The 22,576-nt window shown below is 44.0% G+C and overlaps 1 protein-coding gene across 2 annotated transcripts in view; it reads left to right on the top strand.

Moving 5' to 3' along the window:
* The window catches only part of LOC138591839 (neuronal PAS domain-containing protein 3), a 278,972-nt gene that overhangs the window by 240,766 nt on the left and 15,630 nt on the right, over positions 1-22,576 (top strand). For both annotated transcript variants that reach the window (XM_069662540.1, XM_069662539.1), the window contains exons 7-9: positions 13,220-13,338; positions 16,307-16,500; positions 19,893-19,999. In XM_069662540.1, coding sequence (XP_069518641.1) covers positions 13,220-13,338; positions 16,307-16,500; positions 19,893-19,999 — 420 coding nt within the window. The remainder of the gene's footprint in view (positions 1-13,219; positions 13,339-16,306; positions 16,501-19,892; positions 20,000-22,576) is intronic.

Genomic DNA, 22,576 nt, shown 5'->3' with positions numbered 1-22,576 from the left:
TTGAAACGACGCCCTCTTGGTGCGTTCAAACATCCCTTTTACATCAGAGAATCTAAGCCCAGATTCTGATCAGCAAACCTCCGACGGCAACAGGAGGGAATTCTCTTGGTGATGCGTTCATGGACAGAAATGTGTTTAAGGAGGGAGAGGAGAAGAAGCGAAATCAGGATGTTTTGCAAGGCTACGATAAACACAAAGTCTGAGACAGTCTGCAAAAAGCCAAGCAGGTGCTCGTGACTTTTAAAGGGAAGGGTGGACGACACTGTGAATATTCAAGAGACTTCATATAATGCCTGAGAGCCTTTCGTCTTAGTCTGTGCAGAGATTATGCACCTTTTAACTCACTTGTGATGTGCGCTATGGATGGTTTAAACTAAGCCCTTTGTTTCAGTATCTGTTGCTCATGTGGAAAACAAAGAAACACAATGACCAGTTAAGCTTTGCAAGGTGCCTCCAGACGAGGAAGGTAAAACAAGAGGAAGAAAAAAAACTTCTGTTCCTTCATGTTTTGGATTAAAAGTCACCTCCGGTAAAGGTCAAAGGTCAAAGTCAACAGCCATTGGAACATAAATGTTCCTGTGTGACCCTGAAGACGCTGAAGTGAGAGGAAATAAGAGCCGCGGGGAGTTTTGTCTCCTCTCAGCGCGTCTCTGAGTTTCACTTATGAGCGATCATTTTTCAGCACTCAGCCTTCAGAGCCTCTCCGCCTCACTTTGACTGATATTAGTCAAATTGCGTCATGTGCTTTTAAAGATGACTCTCTTTAAGTGCAAGAGTGTGCTGAAAGCAGCGCGGAGCTTCAAAGGAAGATCTCTGCTCCGAGGTCGGCTCCTGTTTTAACTCCAATTTCAACACTTTATGAGAGCGAGTGTAATTAACAGGATGGGGTCAGCTGTCTGATATAACACGACGCAGCAGCCGGCGAGGTAACACAAGTTATTAACTTCGTAAAACGCCCGATTCAGGCTGATGAACTTCAGGAGGAAATGAAGCAACTTTGTGCTGATTTTAAGCAGCGTGGAGCCGCTGATGGGTGGAGCTTATTCAACAGGACACCTGAAGCTGGGGAGCAGCAAGAGAGACGGGTGGAGAGCAGAGAGACGGTTGGAGAGCAGAGAGACGGTTGGAGAGCAGAGAGACAGGTGCAGAGCAGAGAGACAGGTGCAGAGCAGAGAGACGGGTGGAGAGCAGAGAGACAGGTGCAGAGCAGAGAGACAGGTGGAGGGTTCTGTAACCTCCTGCAGTAAACAGATCAGACTGCACTTGTACCTTCAGCCTGTTGTGACACAGGTGTCTGTACTTCTCCGTGAGTGAAGGATGTGAGTGCTGTCACACCTCTGTCAGCCTGAGTAGCAGGTTCAGGTGAAGTCTCCAGGTGAGTTAAGTGAAGTCCCTCACCTCCTTCAGCGTTGCTGCAAACACTCTTTGTCAGGTACTTTGTATTTTTCTCTTACACATTAAACTCCCAGCATCCTCCGCTCCAGACGATGAGTAATGCTTCTCCTCCGGCGTCTTCGTCATTAGTTTCCAGGGTAGTCGATACCTGACGAACGCCACGCCCGCTAACGTGTCCGGCTGAGAGTTTCCATTTGTTTACATCTCCTTTTCCTCCTCCTCCTCTTTTCTCTTCTTCCTCCAGGCGTCTTTCTTTCCTTCCTCCTCCCTCACCAGCGTTGCTCCGTTCATCACCTGCCTCTTCCTGCGTGCACCGGGGAGTCTCCGATCGATCGCTGCTGACTTTGTTTCTCTGTGAAGTTTTGCACTCCGGGCGTCGCTTCGTCCTAATGTATGCTGATGGTTTATAGATGTTTGCTCGTGTTTGTCTCTCTGATCGCTTCATGTGGAGGATGTAAAGTCAGTGCTCTGGGTTGTATCGTTTCTGACAGCAACCTCACACACCTCGAGTTTTCTTTTAGCCTTTAATGCAACTCTGTGTGTAGCTAGTTAGCCATTAGCATCCTTTGTGACAGTTTCCTCCAAACTCTGAAAGCTACAGGAAACCCAAGTTACAACAGTCTTCTGATGATGTAATTAACAGTGTATGTACAAAATTATAGCGTCTAAAAAGAATTAAAGATGAATTTGGCCTTTTTTTTTTTTACGAAAAATTAAGAAATGAATTTGACCTAATCAAAGGAAAAGTCAGAGGGCAGCTAACAGGCTGTTAGCAGCATTAGCATCGTCTGTGAGCCATTATTAGCAATGTTTGCTGCAGCTGAGTTTAAAACAAATGCTGCAAATAAAAAAGGAAGATGCAGAAACATGCAAAGTCAAAAACACACAAACGCTGTCCAGTCAGCACAACAGAAGAGCTCCAGGCCTGTAGGGGGCGCTCAGTGGAACAGCTTTATAATTGACAGGAGAGAGAGAGGAAGACGAGGCAGTGGATTTATAGATCATGGCCTCATCGGAGCGGAGAGTCCCTGATGGCCGTCACCACGGACTGCTGCCTAAAAACACAACTTTGTAACGGGTACAAAAATCCAAACTGAGGTTAAACTCCCGTCAATAATAAACCTGTTCTCCTGAGCGCCCCCTACAGGCCTGGAGCTCTTCTGCTGTCTTGATTGGCCTCGCAGGGTTTTTCTCGTGCATGTTTTCGACGTGTGTGCGTCTCATCAGAGACAATAAGTCGTCGTGTGTGTTCATCAGAAGCTGCAGCAGCTCTTCACAGACGTGTTTGTGAAACCAGTTAGCAGCTCGATGAACACGACCGCCGCCGCAGCGTCTATTCCTCCTCACGCCTTCCTCTCATTACCGATGCTAATCTGCTCAGTCCATCCATCTGTCCCTCTCTCTCTCTCTCTATCAGCGCCTGGATTCAATTACTCCACACACTCCTCTCTCTGTTCTCCTCTTCCTCTCTGCTTGTTCTTCATCCTTTTCTTCTTCTTCTGTTTTTTCCGGCTCCCTTTCTTGTTCGGTCGCCTTTTATCCGGGGACGCCGCTGTCGTCCGGCCAAACATGAACACAGAGGCTAGGAGAGAGAGGAATTAAAAGAAACAGAAGGACTGAGACACAAAGGAAGAAGAGAGAGTGATGGAGCTTGAAAAGCTTCTTCCTCCTTCAGAGTGTCTGCAGCCGAGTGTGTGACAAACACACACACAAACACACACACATTTTGTTTGTGTAAAAACAGCGAGTGTTGCATTCAGTGTTTGTCCTGTGACCCGCATGTTTTCAGTGTAAATGCCACAGGAGGAGCCGCCGGACGCTGCGTTCAGGCGCTCGCCCTCTCTGCGGGAAAATCTGATATTTGTGATGTTTGTGGTGTTTGTTTATATTTGTTTGTGTTTTGTTTGCTCTGACATGTCGGAGAATACGAGCGCTGGATTTATCTGCATGTTTCCTTTTACACATGGGAATCTGTGTGTGTGTGTGTGTGTGTGTGTGTGTGTGTGTGTGTGTTTCAGTGTTTTTACTATCTTTTTATTTCCTTCACATTACTTCAAACTTTCTTGTTTTTCTTATTTCTTTATTTTGTTTATTTTATCATCTTTTATATTTCACTTTAAAATGTTAGGTCATATTGCTTTTTTAAATGTTTTCATACATTTCCCGCTCGATATTTTTATTCTTTAAGCTAGATTTTATTTATTTATTTTTTATGGTTTTTAGCCTTTAAATTCCCACTTTTCCATCTTTTATTTCATTATCTCTTTGTAGAAGCTGCTGTTCTTTCTAACTGTCGGTCAGCATCAGAGGTATCCTGACTCGATCCTACATTTCCCATAATGCACCTCACTAGTGTTGTCTCATTAGAGCCCTGCTGCTTGGTAAATGTCCACATGTTTCAAACTCAACACATTTAATGTGTAACGCAGACTTCCTGTCTCCAGTCCGGAGCTTAGATACCCCGATGACATCACAATGACATCATCAGGGTTGTTGCTCTCCTCCAGCGACACAGAAGACTTTATACAACATCCTGACCTTCATTTACGTAAACAGTGGAGTGTCCCTTTAAAGTCACATCCTCATTTTTTCCTTTTAGTTTCTCTTTTCCCTTCTCTACACCTCCCTCGTGTTTTTACGCTTTCTTTCACCCTTTCTCCCATCACGTCTCTCTTCCTCCGTCTCTCTCTCTCTCTCTCTGGAGGTAATTATGCAGGTTGCAGATACAGACAATTACTTATTATCTCTCCACTGCGTGTGTGTGTGTAAGTCGCCTTGACCTCTGACCTCATTCAAAACAAAGACGAGCTGTCAGCCTCGTCCTTCGCGTCAGAGAAAACAAATTGACGCTAAATTAACCCTCCTCTTCCTCCCTCCTCTCGTTGTCTCTGACAAAAGTGTGTAAACAGCTTTAAATCAATATTTAATGTTTTTGGAAACAAAATCAATATCAGTGTGACTTCTTCCATTCTTTAATACTTTAAAGAATTATTATTATAATAATTATTTTAAAATGTATATTACATTTATATTGTCACACTTATTCCTTTTGTATTTGTTAATTTAATCTTCTATTTATTTCCTCATTTTAAACTTACATTCGTATGAAAACCTTTTTTATAATTATTTTACAGATTTATTGTTTGTTTTCTCGTTTTGGCACCACTTGGACTCCATAGTAATTACACCAATATCTAAACCACCTAAAACACTTATTTACTTTTTTCCTTATTATTATGGTTTATATATATATATATACGTGTCCACTCTCTTCTTTCTCTCCTCCTCCCTCCTTTTTGTCTTTATCTATCTCTTCCTCCGCTCCTCCTTTCTCTCTCCCCTCTGTCTTCTCTTCATAGATAGGTAGATCAGTTCCCCGAAGAGGAAGAGGAGAAGCTAAAGACAGCTTAGAAACGCTTTAAGAGTCCCGTCACAGGGAGATCATTGAGGAGGAGGAGGGAGGAGGAGGAGGAGAGGGGGGAGGATGATGAGATGGAGGCGAGGGAGGGAGGTGTCTCTGTGGAGGAAAGACAGGAGGAGAAAAGGAGAGAAAGAAAGACAAAGCCGGGATCAAGGCGTCTCCAGGCTATTAGAGCGCTGTTTGATTTGAGCTCATCGTCCTGATAAGACTGTCAAAATAAAAGTCTTTTTCACTGCAGAGAGGGGGAGGATGGGGGGGGGTGATGATGGAGGGGAGGGAGGGGAGAGAAGAGGAGAGGAGAGGAGAGGAGAGGAGAGGAGAGGAGCAAAGAGGAGAGGAGTAGAGAGGAAGAGGAGTTTTACCTTTCTTTACCTTTGGTTCCCAGGCTTTTGCATTGTGGGAAAAGGCTTTGAGGAAATCTACCATCACTCAAACACACACACACACACACACACACACACACACACACACACATTCTCTCTCTCTCCCTCTCTACTTAAAATCTGTGCGGAAAACAAGGTGTGTGTGTGTGTGTGTGTGTGTGTGTGTGCGCGCGCATCATCTTCTTTAAACGGGTCTTTTATTTTGTTGAATTGCACCATGTTTAAACTGCACTTCCTCTTCCTCCTCCTCCTGTCCTCCTATTTCCTCTATCTCTTCTCTCTCTGAATCTTCATCCTTGTCATCATGTTCCTCCTCTTCCTCCTCTTCATCTCCTCCTCCTCCTCCTTCCTTATCTACTGTTGTTACTCCTCATCCAAAATGTTCCTTATCCTCCTCTTCTGCTCCTTCTGCTCCTCAAACTCACTTTTCATAATTTCCCTCCTTTCCATTTTCCTCATCTTCATCCATCTCTCCTTCGTTCTCCTCTCTGCTCCTATTCCCTCTTTTTCCTCATCACCCCGCCTCCCTCTCTTCCTCCTCTCCTTCCTTATCTTTCCAAAACACCTCAACTCTTCTTTACCCGTGTCCTCCTCCTCCTCCTTTTTTCTCTTCCTCCGTCTCTTATTCATTCTGTTCTCTGTACCTCCTTTTCCCTCACCCCTCCCTTCCCCTCTTTCTCTCTACCTGCACCTCCAGCTCTCTACCTTCTCCTTTTTCTCTCCTGCCTCCCCTTTTTACTTTCCTCCTCCTTTTTCCACTTCCTCTATTTGTGTCCTTCCTCTTTTTTCCTTCTCCTCTTCTCCTCTTGCATCCTGCTCATCATCCTTCTCCTCCTCCTCCTCTTTCTTGGTGTCTCATCCTCAACCTTTTTCTCTCTTTCTTTCTTTTCTCTCCTTCTTCTGTCCCCTCCCTCTCATCCTTCTTCTCCTTTCAGTACCTCCTTCTTTTCTTCTCCTCTTTTCATCTTCTTACTCCTCCTCATCCTCTCCCTCTTTCCTTCCTTGTTTATTCATCATCCTTTTCCTCCCCTCCTCCCCTCCTCCCCTCCTTCCCTCCCTTTTCCTTCTACCTGTTCCTGTCCTCCTCTACCTCCTCTTGTTCTCTTCCTTTCCCCCCACCTCTCTTCTTCTCCTCCCTCTCTGTTTCTTTTCCCCTCTCCTCTGCCTCCTCCCACTCTTGTCCCCCCTCCCTCCTTCCCTCCCCCTCCTCCTCCACCTTCAGTAAACCAGAAAATTATCACTTGGGCTTTTCTTCCTGACACAATTTGTCAAATCCTGCCTGATAGGAAACACATTCTATTCATAAGGCAAGTCTCGCCTCCTCCCCCACCTCCTCCCCCTCCCTCCCCCCTCCTCCCCCCTGACGGTAGCAATTCAATTACAGGGAGGAGGCGATAGTGAGCCGCAGAGGCAGGAATATGACAGGACAGTTACAGAGTGTTTACACAATTAAACTTTCACTGACAATACTCTCTATCTGTGATGAATGTGTGTGTGTATGTGTGTGTGTGTGTGCGTGTGCGTGTGTGCGTGTGTGTGTGTGGAGTATATTCAGGTTATGTCTGCTCTTATATATATGTGTGTGGGGAGCGTGCAAGCAAGCGAGTTACGCCACATTTGTCATGATTGCCTCTCGCCCGCCACCTCTCTGATGTCCCTCGGCTCCTGCTGTTGCATTATGGGTAAAACGAGGAGGTGTGAGGAAGGGATGGAAAAGAAAACGAGAAGGAGGCCGAGGAAATTAACAAGAAGAAAAATGAACATGAAGCAGGAGAAGGAGCAGCTTTTCACGGCTGCTCGTGTTTGCAGTGGTTTCTGTTATCAGTGGTGATTGAGGCTGTAACGTGAGCTGGGTTAGCATCCAGAGCTAGCAGGCCCCTTAGCGAGGCATTACTTCAAACTTTCATCGGTTTCCTGTTTCCCTCTGGTTTTACTGGTGGAGAGAGGAGTCGAGGCAACAGGCTTGAAACCATCGCCGTGCTTTTAAGCAACGTCAGTTGTATATAATGTATTCATATAAATCCATCGTCTGTCCATTGTTTTATAATGAAAAGATGATCATGTTATATTTCTGTGCATTAATATGGCATGTGTATTCCAGCTGTGAGTCACGCCTCTTGTTGACATCATGCTTAAAAGGCTTCCTTAAAGGACAGACCTGTGCACCCTCATAGCTCCTCTTGCAAACCTCCTCTCTCCTTAAGATAACTTTTATGAATTGAGACGTCCTTCAAGATCATTCCACATCACACAGCCTCATGTTTGCGCAGCAGCTTGCACCTCTGCAGACTCCCCTCCATGTTTACTATATACAGCTTTCAGAAAATGTGACGAAGGTTTTCCACAACTTCCTGACCTGTTATAGGCTGAATAATTAAGTGATGTATCTTAAAAGTTATCAGCAGATTAATAAGTAAAAGCCCAAATTAAAGCTCAGGTTGAGTTTTATGAAACCTTACTCCTAACGATCACGATGACGGGAGAGAAATACCACTCCAGCAGAACTCTGAGGCTTTTATTTTGAAAATGCAGAACTGCTCAGGTAGTTGTTTGGTGAAATAAGTTTCATGTAAACTTTTCTCCATCGTCAACCTGATGATTTTCTCGTTTCTCTCTTCTTCTTGAGTTTCCGACTCTTAAAGTTGCTAAATGACTCGTTCGTGTGCTGCACGTGTCCGTCTTATCTGCTGCTAAGCTAATTATATTTGTGTCTTCCTCGCTCCTCCTTCGCTTCGTCGTCTCATCGTGGAGGTTGCCGTGACCTTGCTGTAGCTCCCTTTGTCTCGCCCCGCGTGCTCGCCGTCACGTTAGCTAGTTATCAGTCGGACACAACGGGCTCCAGAACCAGGCAGCGCTATTAGACAGTCTGACAATGATACACCGTCCCACCGAGATTTCACACACACACACACACACACACACAAACACACACACACACACCTACACACACACACACACGTGCAGAGAAACCCTCGGCACTCTGGGTATTGTCCAAAGATCACAGGCGTAGGTGAGTTGTTCTTTTTAATTAATCATTTGTCCTTCAAACGAGGGAAAGTTTCCGTGCCGTAGATAATTAGGTCCCAGAGTCGGAGCCGGCAGACACCTGCTGCCTTTGTAGCCCTAATCTTTGTCTTGTAGGAGCGTCGTCCCCGAAGACGCCGCGGCAACGCACGCTCAACGAGCAGAATGAGAAAACACCTCTGAGTCCCCACATGCTCCTCCACCTCCTCTTCTTCTTCTTCTTTTTCTTCCGTACGTTCCCTCTGCTCCCCCTCCTCCTCCTCCTCCTCCTCCTCCCCTTCTTCTCTTTTTCTTTCTTACGTTCCCTCTGCTCCCCCTCCTCCCCCTCCTCCTCCTTCTTCTTCTTTTCGTCGTATTTTACTTCTTGATATTCCCCCTGCTCCCCTCCTCCTCCTTTTCCTCCTTCTTGTTCTTCTTCTATTTTTATCTTTTCTTTTCAAGTTCCCTCCATTCCCCCCTTCTCCTCCTGCTCCTTCTCTTCTCTTTCTTTCCACTTCCACTCATTCTCCTCCTTCACTCATTTTCTTCTTCATCCTCCTTTTCTTCTTTATGTTCTCTCTACTCTCCTCATCCTCCTCCTCCTCCTTCAGTTCCTCCTTCTCTTCTTCTTGTTCTTCTGTTTGTCTTCTTTAACTTGATACTCCCTCTGCTCCCCTTCCTCCTCCTCCTCCTCCTCTTCTTCTCTTTTTTTTCTTTTTCTCAATAATAGTAATACCCCTCTGCTCTCCTCCTCCTCCTTCTTCTTGTTCTTCTGTTTTCATCTTTTCTTCTTCAAGTTCCCTCCACTCACCCTCTCCTCCTCCAGCTCCTTATTGTGCTCTTCTTTTTCTTTTTCTTCTTCTCCTTCTTCTCCTTCTCTTCTTCATTTTCTTCTTATTTTCCTCATTCCTCATCATTCCTTCTTATCCTCTTCTCTTATGTTCACTGTTGTTCTTCTACTCTGTTATTCTTCTACTTCTTTTCTTCTTTCTTTCCTCCTCCTCCCTTTCTTCTTCTCCTCTGTTCATCCTTTCCTCTTCACCCCTTACTACCCCACCTTTGCGTCTTCTTTTTAACCTATCTCTCCTGCTACTCTGTTTCTATCCCTCCATCAATATTTTCCTTCTTCTCCTCCTCCTCTTCCTCTTCAGATTCGTCTTCTTCTTCTCTTTGAGTTCCTCCTTCTTCTCCACTTCTTCTTAGTCGGCCTTTCCTTCTTACACTTCCTCTGCTTCCTTCTTCTTCAGTTGTCTCTCTTTCCCCTCTCTCCTCTTCCCGTCTGTTTTCCCTTCATTTCATTCAAACACACATGCGCACACACAAACACACATGCACGCACGCACACACACACACATACACACACAGCCCTGGCCTGGAGTGTGTGTTTCTGGGGGGAAACTAATCCCATTAATTCAAAGTGAGTAACAAAGAGAGAGAGGAGGGGAGAGAGGGTCCTGCTCCCTTGTCGTCCGTCCGTCCTCCCTCTCTTCTGTTTCCTCTCTCCCTCCATCATCATTATTCCTCCGTCAGATCGGAGGTTGATTTCCTGGAGGACCGAGAGAGAGGAGGACCGACTGACGGAGGGATGGAGGGATGAAGGAGGGAACAAGAGGGAGGATTGTAGCACCACCTTCTCCTGGGAAGCTTCCTCTCCTCTTTCCTTTCCTCTTTCCTTTCCTTCCTTCACCTCCTGCTTGCTCGTTCCTTCTTTCTTTCTCTCTATTCATCCTCCGTTCATTATTTTCCCTTTTCTCTCTCGCCTTCCCTTTCTTATTCCCCCTCTCTCCTCCTTGTTTGCTCCTCCTACTGCACTCTTCTGTCCTCCTCCTCTTTCATTCTTTTATCACTCTTTTCCTCTTTTCCTCATCCTTCTTTTTTCTTTCTCCCTCTCCTCCTTCCCTCTCATTCCTCCTCTCCTTATCACCTATTCCTTTTCTGTTTCCTTTCCTTCATCCTCTCTCACCTCTCTTCCTCATCCTTTCTTCATCTCCTCATAACTCTTCTTCCCCTTCTACATCCTTCCTCATTTTTCTCTCTCTATTCCTGTTGTCCTCTTTCCTCTCTTTCCTTTTCTTCCTTATTCGTTCCCTCCTTCTTTTCCTCCCTCGTTCCATCACTGTTTTCATAACTCTTGTTTTCTCTCCTTCGTTCTCCCCTTCACACTTTTCCTTCTTCTTCTTCTTTTCCTCTGCCTTTCTACCCCTACCATCCTCCTCTTTTCACCACTCCTCCATCCCACCCCGTTTCTTCTCTCTTTCGCTCCCTCTTTTTCTGCTCTCTTTCTCTTCCTTTTCTCCTTTTCTCTCTCTCTCCCAGTTCATTTGTTTTTATTCCCTTTATTTTGTCCTCTCCTTTTCCTCTCTATTTCTCATCCTTTCATTTTCTGCCGTTCTGCCGTGTTTTCTTCTTCTCCTCACCTTTATACTTTGCTGTTTTTGTCATCTTTTTTCTTTTTCCTCCCCTCTCCACCTCTATCCCTTCTTCGTGTGTCTTTACATTTCCATCACTTTGTTTTTCTTTATCTCCAACCTTCTTTCCCCCTTTTCCCTCCATTCCTCCTCCCCTTTATGCTATCCTCCCTCTCCCTTTTCCCTCCTCTTCTCCTCCCTCCCTCCCTCCCTCCCTCCCTCTCGTCTCCCTCTCTTCAAGGACATTTATATTATAAAGGCTGAATTTGCATATTAATTCATTTCTTTCAATTTTTTCAGATTAGACGTTGTCAACACGTATCAGCGCTGATCAAACTGCCGCGTCCACCAGAGACCCCAGTGTGTGTGTGTGTGTGTGTGTGTGTGTGTGTGTGTGTGTGTGTGTGTGTGTGTGAATTGTGTGCAGGAGAGAAAAAAGAAGTTGTAAAGGGGGAAAAACAAGCAACCTGGCAGAGTTCAAAACACACAAACACACAAACACACACAGACTGGTGCTCTGGTGAGATTTACACATACAGAACAATGCACACACACACACACACACACACACACACACACACACACACAAAGAGATCCTCCTTTCATTAGTCTGCACCAGAGAGAACAAGGAAAGTATTTGTCATTTGTTCAAGTGCGTAAAATAACAAGTTTCAGTCCCTCCAGGATCTCTCAGTGTTTTCTCTGATTGTTGCGACCAAAACTGTTGCAGTGAAAGTCGTGACGTTTAAAAGGTACAATAAGTAAGATAACACATTCAAACCGGGCCCTCCTGCTGGGCTCTTCGTCACCAGCAGCTCACTCTCACTCTCTCGTGCGAGAACACGCCCACCCCGCCGAGCTAACACCGGCAGCATCACGGTTACCATTGTGCTAGCATGCTAACCGCTGGTTAGCTTGTCCTACCCGGTTTGAGAAAGAAGGCCAATAACAGAAAGAAGGCCAACTCTGCATCGCTCTCTCGCCATGTCCCCCGGTCTGAATGGGGCCCAGTTGCTTATTTGAACCACGCCCACACTCACCTGTACGCTGTGATTGGCTCAAGGAACCACGACAGCGCCCCTCCTGAAAACGTCCCGTGCAAAGCAAAACAACAGAATAGATGCAGAGGGAAGCGTCTCACAGGGGTCTGCACACACACTCACCAACACACACGTATAGAGGCCCAGAAGTGATGATTTATTTTATATTTGTAAAAGTCTATATTTTATTTTTCCGACTTTTTATACCTTTTGTCTTTATCACATCCTGTGAGCGACCGGGACAAACGCTCCAACGAAGCCATCTATTGGCTGAGCGAGCTGTTTGTCTTCTGACATCACTGCCGGTCGACTTCTGTGAAGATGATCAAATGTGTAAAAACTGAACGACACATGCACATTTAATGTTATCCACATGTGCAAAGAGAATCTACACATTATAACATTTACGCTGTTGTACTCTTCTATTATATTAAACTATTATCAATACTGTTTCTGCTGCTGTATCAAACCATCAGAAGGAGACAGGGGAGTGACTATCTCACTGTACTATGACGCACACATCAGGAACAGAGCCTCTGATTGGTCAGTCGACTCAACACAAGGCGTCAGGAAGCGGCTAAGTGGACGGCTAACAGTTTTCGATTTGCTGGTTTTGGCTCATGAAAGAAAAGACGGAATTTTAATAACCAAAAACAAAACAAGCAACACGTCAGAAAGACATCAGGTGTCTTTTAGGTCGCAGTGGTAGTGACCTGTCAATCACAGGTAGCCCCGCCCTAAACCCTCCCCTGCTCTCTGGTCTGTGTGACTCTAACTGGGAGCATCACTCACTAAACTTTTCTCACAGACTTGCATACAATCAGACTGTGGAGTCGCCCCCTGCAGGTTTTAGTCGCTTCTGCACTGGCTTCAGACCTTGTACATCCTCTGTGTGTGTGTGTGTGTGTGTGTGTGTGTGTGTGTGTGTGTGTGTGTGTGTGTGTGTGATGAGACGTCTCCCAGCTGTCTCTCCTCCCATCACTCCCTCTGATGGATGGAGGAGTTATGAATATGCAGTTGATTTCTGGCTGATAAATGGAGCGTCTCACCTTCAGGAGACGCTGCTCGCCGGGCGGGAGGAGGTGGGAGGGTGCGGTGAAAAATGCACTTCCTGTTTGGGATTTTGCGCTTGGAAAGCTGAGACTCTGTTTTGTCTCGATTTTTGTGTCATGTGGGTTTTTAAGACTTTTATTTTGACAGTCACGACCTCTTTTGATTTGTGCGTAAACTTCCTGTTTGTGTTGTTTTCCTCTCGGCTCGGCTCCTGATGTGTTTTGACATTTCACTGTTTGATCGCCACAAGATGATTGACAGCTTGACAGCGGCTGTGATTGGTCGACTGGTCCTGCTGACAGAATACATATATTTATTTGTTTTACACCAATTAAATTAAAATGCCTCACTTCCTGTCTCTATGAAGGCCTTCATGTGGAATTTATGTGTTGATTTGATGTAAAAACTTCATATTCTGTGTCTGTTTTCATCTTTTTATTCATGAGGAAAACATTCAGGGAGAAAAACCAATCAGATGTCTTCATGTTTGCATGTTTTCCCGTGTTTTTCCCTCAGTGGAGTCCAGCAGCCCCAGCCTCCTGGCTCCTGATAACACCCTGGAACGGTCCTTCTTCATCAGGATGAAGTCGACGCTCACAAAGAGAGGCGTGCACATCAAGTCCTCAGGATACAAGGTGACAGTAAGATCGCTTTCTCACCTGTAGTTCACCTCCTTCAGTCAGTGCATTCTTATATCTGCTCCGTTTCCTGTCCACGCTGCATGAGACAGAGAAGTTATTGAGCAGTTATTGAACCTGTGTGTTCACCACGTCTCAGAGAAACACCTTGTTCAAATCTTACCAGGTTAGCAGATGAGTTAAAGCTAAATAAGAACACGATTCATGCAGATCGCTTTCTTTAGATTTCATGGCCAGAGGACGAATTTAACTCAAGTCAAGTCTTGAATTCAAACTGGAAATCAGAACCAGCAGTTAAAAGTTTACCGGCAGCTTTCAGTCGTAGCTTCCAGGACGGTAGAAACTGAAGCTGCAAACATGGCGAATAAAAATATTTAAATATAAAAAGCAACAACAACATAAACTGTTTGAAGATAAGTTAAGCTGGTTCAGTGAATTTCCTAAGCCCCGCCCCTTTACGCTGTCTGCTCCTCTTGCGCGTTATACTTGATGTGAGACTTCTTCCCTCTGCCTGACCTGTGGAGTATGAACATAAGTATGAACAAATGAAATGTGATCACACAGCAGGTCAGGTGGACAAACATGGCGGCTGACGATGCGTTCACGTGGAGCCAGGCAGACAGAGAGCCTCACAGGAGCTCTGAAACAAGGAGGTCAATAAAAAGAGAGCCAGCCTGAGCCTCACACACACACACACACACACAGGCACACACACGCACACGCACACACACACACACACACACACGCACACACACACAGGATCAGTGTTAACATGCTCAACCTGCTGATTCTCCTCACATTCAGCAGAGACAGGTGTGTGCGTGTGTGTGTGTGTGTGTGTGTGTGCGTGTGCGTGTGCGTGTGAGTGTGCGCGTGCGTGTGTGGTCTCCTTGAAGACAGTAGAATATACAATCAGCGGTCGGCTTACGGTCTTATTATCTGTCATCGAATGAAGTGATCCATATGGAAATCTGTAATCCTCCGTGGACAAATAGGTGCTCCACCTGTGTGTGTGTGTGTCTGTGTGTGTGTGTGTGTGTGTGTGTGTGTGTATGACAGTGTGTGTTCCTAAGGGTGTGTGTAGTTTTTATTCTTATTTAAATATATTTTTGTATTTCAGGAGGTTATCGTCCTTATATTTGGACTTTTAGTCTGTAGTTAGAGAAAACTTATTTTTTAGAGAAAACAAAATAAATCTGTGCAGTAATAAATGTTTATAAATAAAACTAGTTGCATATTTAATTAAACAAATACTCTTGAAATTAAAGATAATTGATTAAAACACGTCTCGAAAGTAGAACTAGACGACAAATGTCACCTTAAAAGTTTTATTTTGAAGGTTTATTTTAAAGGACTACATTTTATTTATGTTAATTAAACACTTCCTGTACATCTTCCACATTAAAAGCATGACAGGGAAGGTTATTATGCTAAGCAAAATAAAGCTGTGATCAGCAGCCGAGAGTGTGACGTCACTGTGAGCTGATAGAAATGTAGACATGGACGTTATAACCGCTGAACGCTAACAGGTAAAGTAGCACAAACAGGAAGCTTTGCTCGTCTCTGTTTACCTTATTTACTGGTCATGTCAAACAAACTGAGTCATCAGACGGTGTCATCAACATGTAAACATGGAGGAAGTGTCGAGTCTGTAACTTCAAAATAAAACAGGAAACAGGTCAGAAAACAGACTTTAAGACTAAAATATGATTTTTTTAAAAAGCGTATAAAACAGTGGAAATAATCTCAAACCAAAGTTTGACAAAATCAATCTGTTTGTTGTCTGTATTTATTAAAGATGGCGGACTTCTGATTTAACAAAATCAATTATTTAAGTGTTTAAATATTTAATAAATATTGAGTTTTTTGTGTCATTTGTGAAATGTCTCTGTGTGTGTGTGTGTGTGTGTGTGTGTGTGTGTGTGTGTGTGTACACGGGTATCTCAGTCCTATAGGTGTAACATCAGGACTGCTAAGTTCTGTGACCGTCTCTCCGCTTGCACATCGAGAGCTGGGATTAAAGAGGATTCACTGTGCTGCAGTGTGTGTGTGTGTGTGTGTGTGTGTGTGTGTGTGTGTGGTCCCTCATGGTTTATCCCAGACTAATACACTCGATTCTCCTCGACGATGACTCGACGGCTCAACGGCTGAAAGTCAAACCGCTGTAACTTTATTGTAAAAGACAAAACGTCAAATTCAGTGACTCATTTTTTTTTAATATTCTTTAATTCTTTAATTGGATGTGCAGATTATTAATGAAATAATATATAAATGTAAAGGGGAAAAAAATGTTCTTACATTGTTAAAACTAAAATATAATTAAGAAAAATAAACAGGAAGTGCTTTTATTTTGTTATTTAACTAAATAAAAGTGTCTTCAATCAATGTAGGTTGATGTTTTACTCTCTTACAGTCTAGCCTGTGTGTGTTTGTGTGTGTGTGCTTGCATGCTTGTTTGTATATATTTGTGTGTGTGTGTGTGTGTGTGTGTGTGTGTGTGTGTGCGTGTGTGTGTGTGTGTGTGTATTGTATACCATGTTCCACCTGGCAGACTCAGATCACATGCAAATCACAGCGGAGACAGAGACGCCCATAAATATTCATCCACACGCATGCATATATTACTACACACATTTGCACTCGGCGACACACACATTACTGCAACACACACACACACACACACACACACACACACACACATATAACAGCGTTACAGTTGGTTGTTTTAAAGCTGTTGTGTTGCAGAGACGTGAAGCTGGAAGAAGCTGATTCAGATGCAGAAACACTGATGAACGTTTCTTAACTTTAAAGATGCTTTTATTTTGATAAACCAATCACATACTCAAATTACAAACAGGTCATTTAACCATCTAATTATATAAACTCCCAAAGCATGCTGGGTAAAATAGGTGTAACTGAAACCGCTCTGAACCCTGCTCTGCTTGTCCTTCTCTTCCCCGGTCAGGTGATCCACGTCACGGGGCGTCTGCGGATCAGGATGGCTTTGACGCACAGCCGCTCGGTGCCCAATCAGATCATGGGGATGGTGGTGGTGGCCCACGCCCTCCCGCCGCCAACCATCAACGAGGTTCGCATCGACTGTCAAATGTTCGTCACCCGAGTCAACATGGACCTCAAGATCATCTACTGCGAGAACAGGTAGAGAGGAGGGGAAATGAGGTTCATGCTGGTATTTGTAAACCTGTGATCTATTTTACATATTTTAGGGTTAAATTTAATAATAGGAACAAAATGTTTTGTCATTGCTCCAGTAGACTGCTTCTGCCTGCATCACGAAAAAGGCTGTAATGGCTGCAATGTCATCATATGGGACAAAAACTAAAGGTTTTTTAACCTGACAACATTACAGAAAGGAACCCTGCAGAGACGTTTATATTAAAGCAAAAGATGATTTTTTTAACCAGAGACAGACGTTACATCGCTCTTTTTAAAGCCACCAGACTCCATTGAAAAAAACGCTCATTTTACCTCAAAGAACACAGGAGCTCTCAGTCTAGCGCTGCATCGATCAGTTAGTTTTTTGTGTTATTGTTTGTCTCAAAACTTCTATTTGAATCAAACCTAAACATTTAAGACACAGAAGTCACACAGTAACACAAACAAGCTAACTAACTGAGGAAGCAGGAGACCAGCAACTCCAACTTTCTACACAGGTAAAATCAGTGTTTTTCTGAATGGAGTCTGGTGTGTGTGCAGAGAGCGATGTAACGTCTGTGTGTGGTTAAAACAATCATCTTCCTCTGTAACAAAAAGGTCTATCTCTGTAGGGATCCTTTCTGTCATGTTGTCACACACTTAGAAGAACAATCTGAGCCTGTCAGTGGAAACAACAAGAACTTTAATGGACGACCTTTGACCCATCAAGGATTATGTTGCAGCCATTACAGCCTGTTTCACTGCTGCAGGATGAACACGTCTACTGGACACACGTTTTGTCTTTTTTTCCTCCTCTTTTCCACTCTACCTCAGCTGCCGTTACTTCTCTTATGTTCATCCATTTCTAATACAGCATCTTTTCTCCTTCAGAGCATCTTCTGATCTCTCTTTTATACTTTCCCAGACGTCTCAGATATCTACTGGAGACATTCCAAAACTTTTTGTTTCTGTTGGTGAATTAGACCCCAAAGTGTGTGACTAAAAGTTTTAAGCGTCAGTGTTTCACTCTGTTTCTGCATTCATGGTTCAAACCTTCTGTTCATGGAGGAAAAAGTTGTCTCCTTTGTCGGAGCTTCTTATTCATGAGGAAGTCTGACCCAATCCTCCCTGGTTTAACACTGAAATGTGTTGCTGATGGATCCGGCTCCTTCCCTCTGTCCAGATAAAGCAGATAGTCATCAGGATCCTGCTCAGGAGTTAACCGGCCGACCGGGGGAGATTCATATCAGGCCACAAAAATAAAAAAATAAATAAGCCCTTCATGTTTTATTATAAAAAGAGAGGAGGGAAAATGATAGTAGACAGATTGCTTTTTTTGTGGGTGGAAAAAGGGACACAATGCGAGGCAGATGATGATATTGAATGCGGAGCGACAGAAAGCGTCTCTGTGGCGAACAGACAAGCGTCGCTCCCATTACAGCCCCATTTTGAGGATGAGTTTCTAAAAGAATGAGAAAATGGGAGGATTTTTTTCTCTCTAAAGAACAGAATGTGCTGTTATCTGCCTGCCAGACATTAGTCTCCCCCCCACCCGTCCTCTATCAGAATGATACCGGGGAAATTGTTCTGTCTATCCTGTGGCAAATTTGTCCAAATTAAACCTTTTAAAAGCTGATGTGTGTTACCTGTACAATAGACAGAGCAGCTCCTCTCTCTGTTGTCGGCTTATTAGCTTCTTTTTCTTCTTCTCTCCTGAATCTTTCTGATAGTCGAGTCCCAGAACTATACAGAGAAAATTGTCCCTGAGTTTTATACATCGAGTTTCACAGAGCGGTGCAAATATGGACACGTGAAATGATCCGTTACAAAGAAATGTACATAATGTTCACAGACCTGTCAGCAAACATCTTACAGAACTTCCTTTATAAACAAGCATCCTACAGACTGAGCCAACTGAGCTACTTTGTGGCCTCCATCTTTGTTTTGACAAGAAAGAAGTGACCATATTTGGGAAAGAGGTCGGAGCAGGAGAGGAGCGAGTACGGAGCTGTTTAAATGTATTTAGCTGTATGCTACGGCAGGCGTGAGTTTCCGGTTGTGGAAAGCAAAAGTAAACAACAGCCGGCCAATAGCAAAAAGCTGCTCCTTTAGCTACAGCGCCCCCTCCTGCTCTTCTGCTGCTGTCCGTCATTTCAACTGCCGTTGTGACGTTCCGAGGCAGACTGGTTTGATGCATACTGGAGATTTTTTCTGAATCAGTACGACATCCGGGTATTTTTGGCGTACTGCACATTTAGCTTTTGTTTGCATACAGACTTCATTCAGGCCACATCAGGACGTACTGCTAGTGTAGTATTTCATTTCGAACACAGCCTTGGTCTTTTGCAGGGACGAGCCAACAACAATCTTGACTTCCAGCACGAGCCGCCACAAATAAATCAATATATATGAAAAACAGTGAAAAAGCTAACGAGCCAGGTATGGTGAGCGCAGACTCAGATAGCTACTAATTAGTGCTTGAGCAACTTTATGGTCTTCTTGGACGGTCTGTTCGTCCAATAAAGCGCACACAGATTATCTGTCTGATATTTACATGAACAAATCTCCAAAAGGCTCCAACAGCACAAACACGGCCCAGAGGTTACGTTCAGTGACTGAGTTAGCTGAGGGGACACCTAGCAGACAGCTAGCAGCTCCCAGCTGTCACTCAAAGAGGCCACGCCCCTAATGCTGCATCACTTAAAGCCTCAATATAATGTAAACAGGTGAGCTGTATAAAGATTCTCCCCGTACAGTTGTCATGAAGAGAGAAATGAGCTATAGAGACTCAAACTGTTTTTTGTACCAGGCTGTAAACATGTTTATTTCTGCTGTAAAGTTTAACATGGGGCTCTATGGGGACTGACTCACTGCTGGAGGCAGCCTCAAGTGGACACCAGAGGAACTGCAGCTTTTGGCGCTTCATTATTTTTTAACCTTGCAGCAGCTCTATCTACACGGCACTCAAAGTTCTGTTAGTGTAAACTTCAAACATAAGCGATAAAGTGACGGCTGAACAAATTGAAATAAGTCTTTCTAAACGATGAAGGCTGTTGAGGATGACTGCTGGTTACATCACATGCTGATGAACCAGATTAATTAAATGAAACTGTGCTGCTGATGGTGTGACAGGGATTCTGCAGCCCAGACTGAGTTAAAGGTAATTAGTACAAACAGCTTACAAAGTAAAATATACATATTTAGCTTTACGTTGCTGAATCATACTTCTGTAAAGCTCATGATGAAATGTTCTCCACACCGTCCCTGAGAGAGCCTGCATGCTTTCATTTTCATGTTACATATATATTCCACGTCTTGTTTTCTAACCATAATTCACATTCTCCTTTGCTTACTTTATATTATCTTTACTCAGATTTATGCCGTCTGTGTTTCAGGATCAGTGACTACATGGACCTGACACCGGTGGACATCGTGGGGAAGAGGTGCTATCAGTTCATTCATGCTGAAGACGTGGAGGGAATCAGACAGAGTCACCTGGACTGTGAGTAATGTAAACACCTGACGACATACTCCACACTGATTGGACAATTAAGTGAACTTGTTGATCATTACAGGTCATTTGGATATCTAATCAAGGGTTCAACTTTGAATATCAGTCAATTTAAAAAATATCCAAACATGTCCCAGGACATTTTTCTGACTACATAATGCCAACACTCAGAGCACGTCCATTAAAGTTCTTGTTGTTTCCACTGACAGGCTCAGATTGTTATTCTAAGTGTGTGACAACATGACAGAAAGGATCCCTACAGAGATAGACCTTTTTGTTACAGAGGAAGATGATTGTTTTTAACCACAGACAGACGTTACATCGCTCTCTGCACACACACCAGACTCCACTGAATAAAAGAGTAATTCTGCCTCAGAGTTGCTGTTCAAACCGCTGCCTCGACCGATAGTTTGTTGGTGTTATGATGTGACTTTGGCCTTTAAAATGTTTAGTTCAGAAGCAGTAAAATATGTGTGTAACACACAATAAGACAAACATACTAATCAAGGCTGCAGTAGACCAACAACTGCTGTGTTCTGTAAAATTACTGCTTTTTTCTATGGAGTCTGGTGGCTTTTAAAAGAGTGAGTTACTTGTTCCTCTGTAACAAAAAGGTCTATCTCTGTAGGGATCCTTTCTGTAATGTTGTCACACACTTAGAATAACAATCTGAGCCTGTCAGTGGAAACAATCAGGACCTTTAGAGGACGACCTTTGACCCATCAAGGATTATGTTGCAGCCGTTACAGCCTGTTTCACTGCTGCTGGTTGGAGTCAGTGAGACCCCAAAATATGTAAACACAGGACTTTGAAAGCACCCGAACGACCCTTTAAAGCGCCCGTGTATCCGATGTAAGAACAGTATTGCTGCAGAAAGTTAAAGGCCACTTAGAGAATCTTTGCTCTCCTGTATCTGTGAAAAGTTTCCTCTCAGCAGCAACTCTGCAATCTTATTACCCTTGTCAGGAGGCATAATACACTCTGCCTCTCCGACACACACGCACACATGGAGGCAGAGGTTTGGTGTCCCTGTTTAGTGGCTGTCTGGATGATTTGCGGCGTGCTGTTTGTTGCTGCAGTCGGATCTTTACTGTGGTGGTAAAAGCTGAGGAGGCGTTCAGAGCTGCACAGCGTTTCACGGCGTGTCGGAGGCAGTGAAGGCGCTTGGGCGGAACGCCAAACAATAACAACCACACATGCAAGGACAACAAGGCCTGATGGGAGTCAAACCTCAGACAGCTACAGTCAGATTCTATCCAACACTGTCTGCTGCAGCTGTAACAGTCAGATACAGCCAACAATGAGAGCATTTTTTAAAGTTAAGAGAGTTTTCTTTTGCTCTAAGGTGTCCCCTCATCCTCTGGGCTGCATTTTCACAGAACAAATATTCTTTTTTATTACAAATGTGACTTCTCACGGCCTCCTGGTCACCATCTCATGTTACAAAAGGCTCAAATTAGCAGCTGTGAGTGCCTGTCCATCTGTCTCCGCTGAGTGGCAGTTTCACTGTATCTAACAAATCACACGTGGGCTGAGATCTGTCTTACTACAGCGCTATGAAGCCAAAACAAACAGATGTTACTGAGATTTAATGACAATAAACAGGCTGAAGGATGCTGAGAGAACTACATCAGGAGGCAGGTTTGTAAACAGGCTGAATTCAGGCTTTGTCAGGTCTGACTGCAAGACGACAAGAAAACAACTCTTAAAATGCTCGTTTTTTGAATGGAGTTTGGTTGGTCAGCAGAATCTTAACAGTCATCGAATAACACGGATTTCTGTCACCTAGAAGTGTTTGTTGGTGTTTTGCATTGACTTTAAATCTGATTTCACAAGAGAAAAAAAGCTTCTCTTTTCGTCTGAACACACCTTTAAAAACAGGTTATTAGAAAGATCGAAGGGTAAATCTATAGACATGAATGAGGTGCCTTAGGAAGAACCTTTTAGGAAGCACAGGACAAAAGTTGAATACCCAAACACTGGCACATCTTTGCTGAATTTCAAAATAAGAGACTTTAGTGCCATGAAAACACAGTTAACAGGAAATTGCCTCTTTAAAAGGGATTTAAAAAAAAGAACATAATTAAATCGCGGTCACATTTAAACAGACATGACTCAAACAGCTTGTTTTACCTGCCTGCAGATCTCCTCGAGTTACTGTAACACCTGACAAAACTAAATGATGTCAGAAACCTCACCCGAAAAAAAAAATCTCCCTGAAACTTTTTCAATTACCGTCTCCAAAAGTTCCCCAGATCTGCACATCCAGAGTGGCAATCAGGAAGTGACTTTACGGCGGCCTGGCGGGGTCAGACGGAACAAGGAGGGGGAGGTTAGGATGTGTAAAACATGAAAAAAAGGAAGTGAAATGTGGAGGGAGATTATTCCTCTCTGTCTGCGGTGAGGACGGAGGTCAGGGAGGCGAGCCGGCAGCCGGCGGTTTAAATGACTCGGTTTTAGTCGAGCGTAGTCTAATACAGCACCTTCAGTCACCCCGGCTGCTCGTTTTATTCTTCCTTCTTTCAAAATTAATTTCCTCTCTGAAAGGGGGGCTTTCAGGAAAGGATG

The sequence above is a fragment of the Semicossyphus pulcher genome, unplaced genomic scaffold (assembly GCF_022749685.1).
Source record: "Semicossyphus pulcher isolate SPU_LCO1_2020_fin unplaced genomic scaffold, fSemPul1.0.p SCAF_14, whole genome shotgun sequence".
In the NCBI taxonomy this organism is placed as follows: Eukaryota; Metazoa; Chordata; class Actinopteri; order Labriformes; family Labridae; genus Semicossyphus; species Semicossyphus pulcher.
Note: the sequence above shows the minus strand (reverse complement) of the source record. Positions and strands in the feature narration are given on the sequence as shown.